The sequence below is a fragment of the Euleptes europaea genome, chromosome 7 (assembly GCF_029931775.1).
Source record: "Euleptes europaea isolate rEulEur1 chromosome 7, rEulEur1.hap1, whole genome shotgun sequence".
Classification (NCBI taxonomy): Eukaryota; Metazoa; Chordata; class Lepidosauria; order Squamata; family Sphaerodactylidae; genus Euleptes; species Euleptes europaea.
In genome coordinates this window covers 80,725,593-80,742,274 of record NC_079318.1, presented here as the reverse complement: position 1 = coordinate 80,742,274, position 16,682 = coordinate 80,725,593, and the positions used below count along the sequence as shown (strand labels likewise).

At 48.7% G+C, this 16,682-nt stretch overlaps 1 protein-coding gene across 1 annotated transcript in view; it reads right to left on the bottom strand.

Annotated features, from left to right (window-relative positions):
- Positions 1 to 16,682, bottom strand: part of EHBP1L1 (EH domain binding protein 1 like 1) — a 44,693-nt gene that overhangs the window by 14,296 nt on the left and 13,715 nt on the right. Inside the window, exons 4-10 of the mRNA XM_056853714.1 lie at positions 16,522 to 16,575; positions 14,563 to 14,741; positions 14,118 to 14,272; positions 12,051 to 12,086; positions 10,885 to 10,998; positions 4,418 to 4,754; positions 449 to 2,237 (exon numbers count right to left, since the gene is read on the bottom strand). Of these exons, the coding sequence (XP_056709692.1) occupies positions 449 to 2,237; positions 4,418 to 4,754; positions 10,885 to 10,998; positions 12,051 to 12,086; positions 14,118 to 14,272; positions 14,563 to 14,741; positions 16,522 to 16,575 (2,664 nt within the window). The remainder of the gene's footprint in view (positions 1 to 448; positions 2,238 to 4,417; positions 4,755 to 10,884; positions 10,999 to 12,050; positions 12,087 to 14,117; positions 14,273 to 14,562; positions 14,742 to 16,521; positions 16,576 to 16,682) is intronic.

The window sequence follows — 16,682 nt, the reverse complement described above, 5'->3', positions numbered from 1 at the left end:
TCTCATGAACTGCCTAAGGTCATAGAATCAGCATTGCTGATCCCTGAACTTCCCTTGTACGAAGCAAAGGCACACTGCTAGCCTGTCCCCTGTCGAGAATGAAAAGCCCACACCTAGTCCTGAGATCCCATTCCCAAATCCCAGGTCATACAGTGCAGGGCTGCCTTTTCTCCATTCCAGATGGCATTTTCTCCCCCCAGAACCCTCAGCTGTACATTGCCCACTCCCGCCTCAGCTGAAAGAGTTCAAAAACCACCCCTCCAGAATTTAACCAGTTTTAAAGGAAAGAGGCTCTCAGGGGCCCAAAATGCCACAGGTCGCCACAGCAACCTATCCTCCCCACACGAATTAGGAGCACTCCCCTCCCCAAATCCAACCAGAATTAGCTGCAAACGTAAAGCTGGCTTTCAAAGACGAGGGGCGGGTGAGTGGGCACGGCCATCTGTACCTGGGCCTCCCCTTGACCTCTGAAGTCCTGTGTTGTGCCACAGGGCACGGAGGTAGGCACCAGAGGCTCGTGGCTGGGTTGGGCATGCTTCTCCTTGAGGGCCCGGGGAGCTGGGAGGGGCAAGGTGGTATCCTGGGGTGGTGGGGGACTCGGGTTGGGGGGAGCCATGGCCAAGGCCTCCGCCCCCTCACTGTTCCTCGGGGGCAAACTCTCTTCTGCACAAGGCCCTTCGGAGCTGGCTTTCTCTTCCCCATTTTGACCCCCGCCATCAGGCAGATTGTGGCTTTCCACTCCCTCGTGACCATTCCCTGCCTCTTCCAGGCTAGGGGTGCTGCTCCCTGAGAACTCAATATGCAAAGCTTCTTGGTCTGGTCTGTGTGCCTTTGCCAGTGTGACCTCCAGCGTATCTTCTGGAAATTTCCGTCCACCATGTTCCCCTTTGCTTTGCTCCTCTTCCTTCTCTGGCACAACGCATCCCACTGTTGAAAGTTCCTCTTCTGCCGCCTGCTGCGTGAAATCTGTAGAAGCCACCCTCTGGTCCACATTGCTCCCACCACCCAGGTCTCCTTTCTCCACTTCGGCGGGAGCCTTCAGGGCTTCAAACAGGCTTTGGAGACAGAATTCAGGAACTGGTGTTTCCTCTTCCTTTCCCCTACACACCTCCGGATCAGACAGGACAGCCAGGGGAGGCCTTGGGGCTTCTGCCCAGCCCTCTTCTGCAGCCACTTCCTGGCACATCTCCGCAGGAGATGGTGAATCTGCTGAGGCTTGGAGTCTACCATTTGCAAAGTCCTTCTTGACCTCCAGTTGTACTTCCCTCCCTTCCTGCTCCACCAGAGCTTCTGAGGAAAGATCGCTTGGCAGGACCGGGTTTTCGGACATCCCAGAGACTTGGCAACTCTCCGCATCTGGACCTCTCCCTCCCTGACACTTCTCCATCTGAGGAGCAGCTTCTGAAGGAGGTGCTGAGTCAGTTTCCCCTCCAGAAGCAGTACCCCTGGCCTCCTGGCCAATTTCAGCCTCAATCTGGAAGCTCTCTGGTTCAGCCGGAAGCCACTGAAGGGATGGTTCTCCCGTCACAGGCTTCCTCTCGCTGACAGAAAGCTCCTCTTTGACCACGGGCTGCTCCTCCTCCATCCCACACCTGGCCAGCTCAGTTGGGGGCACGACTAGCAGTCCAGACGGCTGCGCCACCTCTCCGCATCCTCCCCCGCACTCCATTTCCATCACTTCCACCAGAACGCCAGAACCCGTCGATGCAGGAGCAGCATCTGGCATTGACCAACCTCCAGCTGAACTCTGGGCCTCTTGGCTGGGTGACTCTCTAAAATCTTGTGCCATGGGGGGTAGCCCCATGATAGGAGACAAGGCCAGGAATGCTGCATCTGAAGACCCTGCCGATCCTGCTTCGCTAGTGACAATGACAGGCCCCTGTTCACCCAGGCCTGTCTCCTCCACAAAATACACGACCACAGAACTGGGGGGCTGCGGCTGAGAGACGGGCACTTCTGTGGGGCTCCCACAGGGTGATTTCTCCGATGCTGGGCTCCCCACGGCATCAGGCATTGTGGGGAGAGACTTGTTCTCTGAGGGTGTGACCATCTGGGGATTCCCTAGAGGCACTGGTGTCTTCTCCAGACGGCGTTTCCTCACAGGGGGGGCCTCAGGGGAGGCTTCAGAATGCAATGCGGACACATCCGTGGGTCTGGCAGGCCCCTTGGTAGGACTCTTCTTCCGTGGTGGCGCAGATATGGGGTTCTCTTCCCGGGGTTTCCAGACATCAGTCGGCCTGGAGGCGAGAGAGAGAGATTTGGGGGGGCTGCATGAGTTCCGAGGAGTGGTCCCTAAAGGACAATCCACCCTCGCTGATTACACGAGTCAATATTCTGAAGGACGGAACCCTTAACGCTCATCTCCACTTGATCTAAACCATTACCCTTCTAGAGTTGTATCCAGGAATCAAGCTTCTCCATTCCAATTTGCACCCTCAAGATAAAAGTTCCCAAGATCAGGGGTCTGGAGACCAAGCCTTATAGGGAAAGGCTGAGGAAGTTGGGAATGTTTAGTATGGAGAAGAGGAGGTTGAAGGGGGACATGCTTGCTCTCTTTAAGTATTCAAAGGGCTGTCAGAGGAGGGCAGGGAGCTGTTCCTGTTGGCAGCAGAGGATAGGACTTGCAATAATGGGTTTAAACTAAGGGTACCAGCTGGATATTAGGAAAACATTTTTACAGTAAGAGTTGTTCGACAGTAGAATCAGTTACCTAGGGAGGTGGTGAGCTCCCCCTCACTGGCAGTCTTTAAGCAGAGGCTGGACAAGCATTTGCCAGGGATGCTCTGGGCTGATCCTGCATTAAGCAGGGGGTTGGACTAGATGGCCTGAACAGCCCCTTCCAGCTCTATGATTCTATGGCAAGCATTCAGAAATGTTCACAACCTACTCTGCTCCCTTACAGCCAGATTACCTGCCAGTGAGGCATCTCTGATTGTTTATAAGTGGAGGAAGATCTGTGTGAGTGTTAAGACCCCAGTGGTTTTAAATATGGCCACCTATGAAGCTGCTTTATGCTGAATCAGACTCTTGGCCCATCTAGGTCAGTACTGTCTACTCAGAGTGGCAGCGGCTTTCCAGGGTCTCAGGTGGAGGTCTTTCACATCCCCTATTGAAGATGCTGGGGATTGAGCCTGGGACCTTCTGAATGCCAAGCAGATGCTCTACAACTGAACCATGGCCTCTCCCTAAACAGGAAGGGCAGAGAAAAGGCTTGACAGCTAGCAACTGGCATCAAGTGATGAAGATGGATGGAGCAGTTTGAGAGGTGTGGTAGGAAAACTGGAGAGTGCCTTGATTCAGAACACACCTGTGGGGGAGAACAGACCACCTTTGAAGCATGACACGCCCCCAAGGAGGCAGGTGCCACCACCTGCCAGGAACCAGCCAGTCTCAGGTTACCCCCAGACTTGTGCCCCAGCATTCCTCGCATCATTATGAACTATTTGTGGACACCATCTCTCAGTTCATCTTGCTACATCAGTGGCAACCCTTGGGTAACATGCAATAGGGCCAGACCTCTTCCCATCATGCGATGGCCCACAATTCTCCCTAATGACTCGTTTAATTTTGTTCTTATTGGTTGGGCCTCTTTTGAAAAATGCATCTTGTCCCCTGCAGTCCACTCTGGCTCATGGAAGGGGGTCAAAAGGGCAGCTAGTTCCCTCCGCCACAACCCCCCTCCCCAGGGCTGCTAAAGAGCTGGACCGCTCATTCACCAACTCCCACCCACGTTAACACAGAATACTTGACTCAGGCAGGCAGAAAGTGAGAGCGCCCAGAGAAAGGCACTTGCAGAGCAAGCGACTGCAGAGAGCTTGAGCAAGCAAGTCAAGTCGCGTGGCTCCAGGGCAAAGGGAAAACTCCACTGACTCCATAACCTCATTTGGACCATGAACGGGAAACCCTTCCACTGCTTCTCCCCAAAGGAAACTGACGGGGGCTCATTTTAAAGCCCAGGGCTTGGTATGTTCCTGCTCCCTCCTCTCTTCTGCCAGAGCAGAATTCTCCCCCGCTACCCACCCCAGGCCTCTCACTTCCCATTGCTCTGAAGAGCAAACTTCTCTTTTCTCCTTGTGGGTGGAACAGCCTTGCTTCTTCCCGGTCTCGGGGTGGGAGGGGGAGAAACTATATCTGGCACCCTTCCCCCTCCGAAAAAGAAGAAACAAAAGTAGCAGCTGTTGTTGGTCTTGCTTGCTCTTTGGTGCTGGGTAATATTTAGGGCCACCCAAAAGAGGTATCTTCCTTGCAGGATCAAGCGGAGGACAGATAGCCAGGAGGCTCCTGCGCCCTGATGCAAGGGGAGAACAGCCCAGTCTTCTGGTTTCCTGCTGTTACCCAGCTAGATTCCCCTTCCCGGTGATTCAGAAGAGGGACACGGGTGTCCAGTCCCCGCTTCCCTCCCCAGAGCAGGACTCACCTAACTTCAGTGGCGCTCAGCGACGCTGGATGTTCGGGTGACCATTCAGACCCCTTCTCTTCCTTCTCCTCTTCGGCCCGTGTTCGTGCCAGCTCTGCGGAAGTGCCTGTCCCTCGCCTCCGGGTGCCTGGCCCCCTCTGGCTGCTAGTTGCTCCTCTTGGGCACACACCGCTTGCCCCTTCATATCCCACATTCCCAGCATACTCTGCACCACTTACTGCTAGGGGTGCTGCCGTGGACAGGGCGGGGGCTGACTCCGTTGCGGGACGAGGGGGGTCCGGGTGGGAGGTGCTGCCAGCAAGGGAATCTGCTGCTTTCCTGGGTACTTTGGTGATGGCTGCAAGAATGAGACCAAATTAGGGGTGGAAATCACTGAACATTTAAACAAATGATTATGAGATAAGGATTTTTTTTGCCATATACATATGTCTGTAAACATTTAAACAATAAGGCCAGTGATGAGCAGCGGAGTCTGTTATTGACAGCCAAGTTACAAATAAAAGAGTCTGCTGAGTTGATCTCCCCTCCCTGGGACCAAGGCTGTTTTCTAATTAATGTTTAAATGACAAAATCATAGAATCATAGAGTTGGAAGGGACCACCAGGGTCATCTAGTCCAACCCCCTGCACAATGCAGGAAATTCACAACTACCTCCCCCCACACCCCCAGTGACCCCTACTCCATGCCAAGAAGATGGCCAAGATGCCCTCCCTCTCATCATCTGCCTAAGGTCATAGAATCAGCATTACTGACAGATGGCCATCTAGCCTCTGCTTCAAAACCTCCAGAGGAGGAGCGCTTACCACCTCCCGAGGAAACCTGTTCCACTGAGGAACAGCTCTAACTGTTACAAAGTTCTTCCTAATGTTTAGACGGAAACTCTTTTGTTTAATTTCAGTATTCAGTATGCTTTCAGTATTTCTAAACAACATTTTATAGCCCTAGACCAAAATCCCACAGATTAGGGGGCTGGCAAAAGGACCACAGAGGAAATGGATGGGCATCATCACACTGTCACTGCCTGACCCAAGAGCAGGGCTGGGTCCAACCTATAAATGGGCAAAATCAATAACTGCCCGTAGACGTGCCTTCTCTGCTGTGGCCCCCACCTTGTGCAATGGCCTGCCTGAGGAGGTCAGGATGGCTCCCACTCCCCCGGCTTTCCACAAACTGTGCAAAACTGACTCATTCAAGAGGGCTTTTCTACACAGGCAATAGGGTTGCACTGTACAAAAGGCATCCCAAAATTCCTTGGATACTTTGCTGGGGACTGTGGTCTGTGCTGCTGTGTATAGTTTGATGTGGATTGGATCCTATTGCGTAAATTTTGCATCACTTAATTGTGTCATGTTAACACTTATGCTTTGCTTCAGTTCTGCTTTTTAGACTTCAGGTTGGTTCTACAACCCAAATCCTATTTCATTGTTTACCTAAAATCCCATCCTGTTGGTTGTGTTGACTTACTCTGCGTAATCCGCCTTGAGTCCCAGTGAGAAAGGCGGACTATAAATAACATAAATAAACATGCAACATGAGCACAGGAACTGGCACAAGGGGCAGTATTCAGCTGACGATGAATTGCCCCTTTCATTTTAAGAAATGGTTGTGAAGATCAGCTGTGATAGCCAGAGAGGTGGTGGTGGCGGTCTGCTGTCTGGATTCTGGTGGGTTTTGTTCAGATTTTGGATTACTTTGGCAAATCATTTCAATTCTTATCTGTCTGATCAATGAGGCCCAGTTCACACAGGGCCCTAATTACATGCCCCTCAGGACTGTTTCAGGTTTCTGAAAAATGGTGTGGGGGGAATTTTTGTTATTTAATTCATTTGTACCCCGCCTTTATCCCCCATGGGGTCCCAAAGCCGCCTACATCGTTCTCCTCTTCTCCATTTTAAGGTGTTTACCTCTGTCTGTACACTCAGCCTCTCTGATAAGAGGACCTGAGAGATACAAATTTGTCCAACCCCCTGTTTGTCAGGTTCACAAATTACATATTATTCATGGAGAATCAGCCCTACCATGAAGTAGGGTGAAGTGTCCTTCATAGATTTTGCAAATTGTCCTACATTTCCAGCTGCCTGGCCAGAGAAGAGTCTATGATTACCGTGTCCTAGAAAGGTTGCAACAGATCTTTTGGGGGCAATGTCATGCAGTAACTTTTCTGACCTCTCTAGGATATCACTACCATAGACTGCTCCCCAGTGGCCAGGCACCAAATGAAAGTCAAGGAGATGGCAGAGAAAAGGGGTTCCCTTTAAAGGGCAGTAAGCTGCTTCCAACAGTTACAGGTTTTTAAGAAATTTACAAGATAGAGGCAATGCCAGCAGGGGCAGAGAGAGAATGCCTCCTTTAAGACAGAAACCCCATGCCAGGTTCCTATCATACAGGATCATCACACGCAAGTTAGAATTGTTCATTCTTGCTGGAATTTGGTGTCATGGTTTAAATTGTGTGTGTGTGTAAAGTGCCTTCAAGTTGCAGCCGACTTATGGCAACCCAGTAGGGTTTTCAGAGCAAGAGACTGACAGAGGTGGTTTGTCATTGCCTTCCCTGTGTAACAATCCTGGTATTCCTTGGTGGTCTCCCATCCAAATACTAACCAGGGCTTAGCAGCTGAGATCTGACAAGATCGGGCTAGCCTGGGCCATCCAAGTCAGGGTGGTTCAAATTGTAGCAGAGTCTTTAACTGTGATGAACTGCTCCGTTGTTCTGTGATTTGTTTCTAGGATCTTTTCCCCCTTTATACAACAAAGCTTCCAATGCTAAAATGTGAAGTGGAAAACCAGTAGGGGGAAGAGGGAGAGAAAGGGGCTTAACCTTTTCCTTTCACACTGTTTTTTCCCCACTGAAAAATACTCCCTCCCATACCAGCTGTTTTTTACAACCCAATTCATAGAAAAATAGCCCAGGGGGAAAGGTGATTTTCAATGGAAGGAAAGAGTGCAGGGGGAGAGTTAAGAAACCCCTCTCCACCCACATAGGCTTTTCACTTCAAATCACAGTCTTTGCCAGCTGCAATGTATAAAAGGCAAACAAGAAAAGAATCACAGAGCTCCACGTAACGGGGAGTTCCACCCTCAGAGGAACTGGAAGCCTGCCGAAATCATGAGACAGAAAACTGTGGTTTTGAAAGAAGCTGCAAGCTGGATGTGGGTCAGCTTTTGCAGTAAGGTGTTAAAAGATAAGAACACTGATATAAAAGGGAAGCCCCAAACAGAAATGGTTACTATGAGTAAACAGAATGAACTACAAAGTGTGGTTTTAAGAAATTGGTTCAGGAATGATACCCATGCAAAGTGTTTTTTTCCTTTCTTTTTAGTTCCACAGAAATGGGGCGAGGGAAGCATGAACTGGGAGCCATGAACTGGGAGGTGGTTCTATCTATTCTGGATCCCCAGCAGTCAATGCTTAAAAAGCTCAATCTAAAGCTTTTTGCTAAGGGAAATGAGATTTATTTCCTAAAAAGTGTGCTTAAGGTTTCAACCTAAATGTATGGGAACAGTCTGAGGCTTCTTGTGTGTGTGTGTAAAGTGCCATCAAGTCGCAGCCGACTTATGGCAACCCCTTTTGGGGTTTTCATGGCAAGAGACTAACAGAGGTGGTTTGCCAGTGCCTTCCTCTGCACAGCAACCCTGATATTCCTTGGTGGTCTCCCATCCAAATACTAACCAGGGCTGACCCTGCTTAGCTTCTGAGATTGACGAGATCAGGCTAGCTTGGGCCATCCAGCCTGAGGCTTCTTAAAGGTAAAGGTCCCCTGTGCAAGCACAGGGTCATTCCTGACCCATGGGGTGACATCACATCCCGACGTTTACTAGGCAGACTTTGTTTGCGGGGTGGTTTGCCAGTGCCTTCCCCAGTCATCTTCCCTTTACCCCCCTGGATACTCATTTTACCGACCTCGGAAAGATGGAAGGCTGAGTCAACCTTGAATAGGCTACCTGAACCCGACTTCCGTCAGGATTGAACTCAGGTCGTGAGCAGAGCTTTTGACTGCAGTACTGCAGCTTACCACTCTGCGCCACAGGGCTCCTTAGCAAGAGGATAAAAGCAGTTCCACACATGGCAGAGGGATTTATATATTCCAGGGCCTTACTGTTAAAAAGGGTGGGGGGAGCTGAACTTTGGCACAAATCAAACATTTCCCATCACATCATATCCTGATAGTTATTTGGCTACCTATTATATTTTTGTCTTGTTCTTCCTCCAAGGACCTTAGGATTGTGTACATGCATCCTGGGAGGGGAGACTTGTCTGAGGTCACCCAGCAAGCTTCATGGCTGAATATGGATTTGATGGCTGGCCTCTCCAGCCCAACACACCAGCCACTTTTTATATCTGAACAGAGTGACTCGTTAAGTTTAGCTGCGGGCCTATTAAAAGCAGGAAAAAACTTCTCTTTTCTGAAGAAAGTTCAAAGCGTATTCTTTCTTTTGATTGCTACAGAAGTGCCTTTAAAAACACACCAAATCTCTTTTCCTTGATAGTGCAATTCCACAGATTCTTTTCACACGCACTGGGCAAGCATTGAAATGGAAGCTGCGTGTGCACGTCTGTGCTTTCACGAGTCAAAACCACCTTGGCTGTGAATACAATGGAGTTCTTAAAACCAAAACTGTTCGAAAAGACATGGACTAACTATTCAGGCTTCAGTGATCTCATGTATAAGAACTAAGGAGAGCCCAGGCCGTTTAGAGTGTTTTTACCTTGCCCTTCCTCTGAAGAGCTTAGAGTTGTGCTCCATTTTTATCCCCAAGTTAGACTGAAAGTGAGTAGCTGGGCCCAAGCTCACCCGGTGAGTTTCATGTCAGAGTAGAGATTTGAACTTGTTATCTCCCGAATCCCAGTTCAACAGTAACCACCACACTACACTCATCATGTCTGTACTCCATCCACCTTCTCCTTTATTAACTGAAATATTTATATCCTGCCTTTGCCTTGTGGTCCAAGGCAGTTCACAGTTCCAAAAATTAAAAACATCTGAAACACAGTAAAACCCAATCCATCCCCTCCCCCCACCAAGAAAACACTTGCAGCTTAAACCCCTCAGAAATAAAATGGCATTTCCTAAAAACCTTTACAGAAAAGGAACAGACTCTAACGTGGCAACACTTGAAGTGGGGAAACAACTAGCAGGAGGCAACCAGAAGGCCTGTAGTTGACATACTGAGGAGAAACGGTTCTTCGGATATAATAGTCCTGGGCCATGAAGGGATTTAAAGGTTACAACCATCACTTTGCATCCTTGGCTAGCCTCTCTGCCTACCATCCATTTTAATCAGCTCCACAAAACTCTGGGAAATTCATGTCCCTCTCCCATCATTACAGATGAAACGCCCACCAGTCCAGCCCATTCAACTGATTCCCTGCTGTGCTGTACAAAGGGATGCCAACTCCAGGCTGGGAAATGCTTGGAGATTGTGGGGGTGGAGCCTGGGGAGGGGAGGGCCCTCAGCAAGGTATAATGCCACAGAGTCCACCCTCCAAAGAAGCCATTCTCTCCCGGGAAAATGATTTCCGTAGTCTGGAGAGCAGTTGTAATGCCAGGAAATCTCCAGGCTCCACCTGGAGCTCGGCAATCCTAGCTGTACATCATCCCCCAGATTCCAGGCTAAGCCTGTAGCTCCACAGCAGAACTCTTGCTTTGCAAAGCAGGGGGTACCGGGTTCGATCCCTGGTAATTCCACTTTCACCGCGTTTGTTCATCCCAGTTCTTTGGAATACCACCACCACGTGGTTTGCCTGCTTATACTTACTATTTGACAACTCCTCGTCTTTCTAGAGCCTTCTGTTTAGCTAGACTGAATGCTAACCCCTCTATGGTTATGCAGGGCAGAATTTTGAATATACCATATCCAGACAGGACCTGTCCTTGCTCTTCTGGCTCTATCGATTCATTAGCTCATGCCCTCTTGGAATGCCGCTTTTATGAGGAACTTTGATCACAATATATCTCTCCTCTTTTAACATATAAATCTAATGCCTCTGTGTCTGACATAATGCCTTTTTTACTAGGTGACTGGGATCCCAAGGCTACATTGTCAGTGGCAAGATTTGTTTCAGTCCTTATGTCCCTCAAACATTAAATATATGCTGCTCAAGATCAATGGATCAAGGAGCTTCTAAGGGATAAAGGAAAGGTAAAGGTATCTCCACTTAAAGGGTCTTGGGTTACAGGTGTTGGGAAGACCTTTTTGCTGCTTATGGTCCCAAAGAGCTGCTGCCAATTAGAATAAATGATCTTGAGACTAGATGGACCAACAACCTGACTTCAGGTTAAGGCAGCATCATAGCTCAGCATTTTAACCTTCTCCGCTGCCTGCTGTTATCTTCTTACACAACTCTTCAGCATTGCTAGACAACAAGGGCATATCCAGGGGTCCTGTCTCCCCCACCTTCTCTTGCTCTAACCCCAAAAGGGCCACCCTCCGGTCTGCTCCCCTTCAGGACGATACCCCAGCACGTACCTTCCTTCATAAGGGCCCTGGAAGAAGTCGAATTTGCTGAGGCCTCTTGGCTTGTGCCCTGGGCCGAGGCATCCTCCTCTTCCTCTGCCAGGGTGTTCAAATCCCGTGAAGTGTCTGTGTAATGGGGAAATCAAGTCCAGGGAGAAAAGAAAGAGACAGGGTGAAATTATTTGCTGCCTGCCCAAGATCTCAAATGACTGTCTGTTTTCCCTTGCAGCTCTTAGGCCTGGAACAACCTTCCAAATATGTGCATGGTTCTGACTTCACTCTCTCTTCAAATCCAAACAATCTAATCTGTAAAGCCTTTGGTTTAATTACTTTAAGTGGCCAAATGACACATGTTGTTCAATATGTCCCAAGTTCAAGCCCTGGTATCTCCATCACGGGCATTCCAGACTTGTTATTCATGCTCCGTCCCAAGAAGGAGAAGGTACCACAGTCTTGGGAAAGGGGAGAGGGTTAATTCTTTCCAAATTGAAACTGACGCCAGATTACTTTAAGTCCTGGTGGAGAAAACTTAGTTGTACACTACAAAGAACTCTCTTTTTCTCTACTGGGTCTAAAATTACAGCCGGGGGGGGGGGGAATCCTTTCCAATCAGGGAAGTAATGTGGAATGAATGAAAGAGCGGACCCACCCTTCCCCTGCACCATAGCCCCGATCCATTTTCAGCCCTGCTGTAGCCTCTTTCTATAAGCAAACATGTCAGGAGTTCCATTGGTGGAATTCCAGCGTCATGTGTAAGTTTAACCCTTTAGCCACAAATGAAATGCCAACGCAGTCCTCAGAACAGTTTTTGATCAGTCACCCCTTGTTTCCTTAGCCTCTTCCTTGCTCTTTTGCTCTTCTCTAATATTAGATTGCAAGCAGCTCAGGGAAGAGACCAGATTTGCTTCCAGCATTCTATAAACCACCATTGTACACTGGTGGAGATAAATTAATGAATAAAAGATCCAGAACAGGTGACACCCCAGGAGAAGCTGTCAGGCTCATTAAAGCAAACAAGAGTTGTGATTGGATCCAAAGCATGAATGGGAACTCAAGAGGAGTGTGATTCTACCCTTCCCCCTCCCCATTGTGAAAAAGACCATGTGGTTAAAGGACGTTGAGTATACTTTGGTTTTGCACCCATATGCAATCAAGAAAGGGGGTCTGGGGAAGCCTACCTGAGAAATAGTCCGTCAACACGTTTTGGAGGAATCCTGAACAGATGAAACAGGCAGAAGAGAGAGAGAGAGAGAGAGGGAGAGAGAGAAAGAAAGAAGGAGAATGACTACAGGCAGAAGACTGGGCATGCAACAGCACAGCCGGTGGGGGGCTACTAATCCTAGAAGAGGGGGGAAATAAAGAGACATTTTTAAAAGTCCATGCATAAGTATTGATGCTTCCAGCCGTGCAAGAAGATGCAGAACCTCCTGATGCAGAATAAAGAAAGCCTAGGCACCCATCCCCCAGAGATGTTTTGGGGGGTGTAAAGGGCAGCTTTTGCACAGGGTCTGGTTGAAACGTTCTGAAATGTTAAGATAGTGCAGTACCAACATAGCACTTGGTACACAGCAGAGAGGGTCAAGCCTTCAGAGAAAGTCCACTTTAAATAAATAATTAAAAATCATGTTTCTAGGCCTCATGGCGGCAAAGGATTGATGAAACCTCAAGAGCAAGAGGGAAGGCTGAGGGAGATTTTTCTGGGGTTGGCAGGGTAAAGCTTCAGCGGCTGGCACAGCTCCCGGACCCTCCCCTGACCAGCAACAGAAGAACACATGATGCAAATGTTTGCAATTTTTGCATATTGCACAGCTTACCGAATTTGGACCGTGCAAAAAAATTTGTTTTACAAAAGCACAGAGTGTACACAATCCCAAATTAGTATTGGAGCTGCAGGGAAAGTCCAAGGGGAAGAACTATGTGCCCGGGAATCAGATGGGGATGGTAGGAGAGATAGAGATTTGGGAGCATCTGAACAAGAGGAACTCTAGCCCAGGGCAACCTCAGAGCAACCAGCAACTTTGGGGATGAAGACAGGAAGGAGAGACTTCCTGTTTTTCCATGATGTTCCCTCCCACTTTGAAATTTCACCTCCCATATTAATGGCACGTTTAGATAAGAATACTTGATGCCTCCTTTCTGCCTGACAACAGGCCTCTGAGGCAGCTGGCAAAAAGAGAAAACAAAAGTGTAATAAATGCAACCACCAAAATAAAATCAGGCATAAAATAGACTGAAGTTGTTAGCAAAAAGGGTTTATTAATTATTTAGGCAATTTTAATGCACCTTTCCCCAAATCTGGACTCATGGAGGGTTTCTAACAATATCTATGGTACTAGTAACAGTCAAAAAACTTACAGCACACCCACCTCACTGGGTCCAAAGAAAGGAAAATCCTACTATATGTTAGGGAAGAGACTGGTGGAGACCAAATCAAGACTACAGAAGGAGGTGAGGGAAGACACCACCTGGGTCTCCAAGAGGAGGAAGGTCCATAGCCAACAAGAAGGTGCTGTCACTAACAGCTACCCACCTAGGGTTGCCAGGTCCAGGTTGGGAAATACCTGGAGATTTTGGGGGTGGAGCCTGAGGAGGGTGGGGTTTGGGGAGGGGAAGGACTTCAATGCCATAGAGTTCAGTTGCCAAAGCAGCCATTTTCTCCAGGTGAACTGATCTCTATCAGTTGGAGATCAGTTGTAATAGCAGGAGATCTCCAGTCACCACCTGGAGGTTGGCAACCATATACCCACCTCACTTGTAAAGATGAAGGCACCTTAAACAGGGCCATCAATAATGGTCTGAGTATCCAAATGGGCATATATATTCTGGCTCCAAGCCATTTAGGGCTTTGGTATGGTTTGGGCCAGGTTCATCTCTATCCTGAGCAATAGTCTTCTCATTTCAAATGAAACATGACAGGAGCCAAGCAAAGCACATTGCAGAACCTCAGGGGCACTGCAAGCTTTTACCAATAAGCCTTGCAAAAGCTGAGCACCTCCAGCTCCTTGTGAGACCTTGGCTTATCCTCAAGTCAAATTTAAATCAGTTTTGGTCAACTGCAGTGATCTGATTGCTTTGATTTCAAGATATTCCCATGAAAGGCTGGCTCTGCTTTTATTGTCCGTCAAGGCAGTGGGATCAAGATGTGGGAAGGGAACCCCTAATCTCCCTTTTCCTTTTTGGTTTTTCAACAGATGGCTGTTGCAGTCTGTGGGATCAGAGCCGGGAAATAGGAAGGAGGCCCCCACCTTTAGAAGGCACCCCATGGCCTGCACCGTCTGCCTGCCGGCTCTGCTTTGGGGCTTCCTCTGATTCTTCCTCACTGTCAGCGAAGTCATCCAGGTTGCCGATATCGGAGGGTTTGACACTCATCAGGCTGGCTAGACTTTGCATGTCCTCATCCCTGCAGAAGGGCAAGAGGAGAGGAGAAAAGGTGCCATGGGTGGACAGCTGCCTTTTGATCCGTACAAATTGTGTGTGTGTGCATGTGTGTGTGTGTGTGTGTGTGACACCCCCCGCCCATGGTAGATCTTTTAGCCTGAAGTGACTCCCCTGCTCTCTTAGAGACACCCATTTACTTTCTGGAGATGCTATTATATGGTAAGGAGAAGGGACCGGTAGAGTAAAAGCCAGTCTCTGGTTAAGAAGGGCCCGTGTGCGACCAAGCTTTTCTCCCCCTGAGGTAGCACTCACGTGGCTTTTCCCTCATACAGGAATGCGCAGCAGAGCGTGAGCTTCAGTGTAGCTGCTACCACCTTCACCGACCGTGGCTTCAGCTTCAGATTTAGGTCGACCTGGGTAGGGGTTGGGCTGGCGAAGCGTTTGAGGTTGACATCCACCGAAGCCAGCACTTTCCGCTGCCCCTTCGACTCCTGGTGCGAGGGCAACGATCACAGTTTCAGCAGGGGATATGACACACACACACACCCAAACTCAGCCTTCCCTTCCCTCAATTCACCCCCCTCAAACTTCACTTTCCAGCAATGCCCTGAAAGAGCCAAGCCTCACAACCCTCACACCCAATTTCAATGGATCCGACTATTGAAATAGGCACCCTGCTCCTCACTGTTTTACTGTCATAGCAGCACAAATCTCTTTTGGATTTTCAAAAACTACAAAATCCTAGCACAAAAGACAGAAGTCCAGAATCCCTCCACTTCTGCTACAGCTCAGCAGTTTACAATAAACCTCCCACCAAACCCAGCAGTCCAAATTCCCATTCTTCAAAACAAATAATATGTATCTACTACATTTATACCCTATCTTTTGCTCCAGTGGGGACCCAAAGCAGCTTACATTGGTCCTCTCTCCTCCATTTTATCCTTACAGCCACCCTGTGAGGTAGGCTAGGCTGAGAGTGTGTGATTGGCCCAAGGAAGGTCACCTAGTGAGCTCCCGTGGCAGACTGGGGATTTGAACCTGAGTCTCCCAGATCCTAGTTCAACACTCTAGCCACACACTATCCATACCACATGTGGTTCTCATTTAATATTGGGTCCTTTTAATTATCGTTGCTATGTCTATAATACCTCAGCCAGCTCAAGTTTGCAATTAGACAGAGAGGGTTTTTTAAAAAATCACTAAATAGAAATATATCGGTCATTGTGACATATGGTAGCTTCTAGTCTCTTGACCGGGGCTAGATAGAAGGATCGTGTATCACTTACTCTCAGCCCTCATTACCAATGGGTTTCTGGGCTCAATGCAAAGTACTGGCTTTTATCTTTAAAGCCGTAAGCATTCTGGGCCCTGGATATCTGAATGATGGTGTTCACCCATATATTTTCTCCCATGCCTTGAGATCTGCCATCGAAGGTTTACTGTAGGCAATCTACTATCGTAAGAAGAAGAGAAGAGTTGGTTTTTATATGCCGACTTTCTCTACCTTTTTTGTAAGGAGAATCAAACTGGCTTACAATCTCCTTCCCTTCCCCTCCCTACTATAGGCACCTTGTGAGGTAGGTGGGCTGAGAGAGTTCGGAGAGAGCTATGACTAGCCCCAGGTCACTCAACTGGCTTCATGTGCAGGAGTGGGGAAACCAACCTGGTTCACCAGATTAGAGTTTGCTGCTCATTTGGCGGAGTGGGGAATCAAACTCGGTTCACCAGATTAGAGTCCACCGCTCTTAACCATTACACCACACTGGCTCTCTAAGTGCTGTAGGTGCTGCCATAGGCAAACTGGCAGAGCCCTCCCTAGAGAGGCCTGGCTAGCCTGCTCTCTTCCCCAATCCAAGAGACTGCATCAGACTCCCATTATCAAGAAGGCTCCCACAATTCACTCTGATCAGCAATAGTGTGTGGCAGTTCAAACAGAGACATTTTGTTTTATTTGTTTACGCTTAAAACTTTTATTGCATTTTATTTGGTGCACTTTGCTGCATGGCTTGCCAGAAGCCAAGACTGACTCTTGGCAGAATGATAAAGCATAATAGAATCATAGAGTTGGAAGGGACCACCAGGGTCATCTAGTCCAACCCCCTGCACAATGCAGGAAATTGCAAACTACCTCCCCCCCACACACACACTAAATCAATAAGACCCTGCTTTGCTTCCGGAGGCAAGGAGAAAACCCTGACTCCCGGGCCCTACATTTGGGCGTGCTAATACCAAGCCACCCCACCCCCCAGAACTAGACTGGTTTCAACATACATTTTCAATCACAAAGGTCCAGTCCTTGTCTTCATATTCCTCCACATGGGGGTCCTGGAAAAGAAAAAGAAGAGGGTCACTCAGTGGGATTAAATGTACAACACACAGGACTACAAACATGAACCAGTCTGGGATACAACCCTCCAGCTAGCCTCAAACAA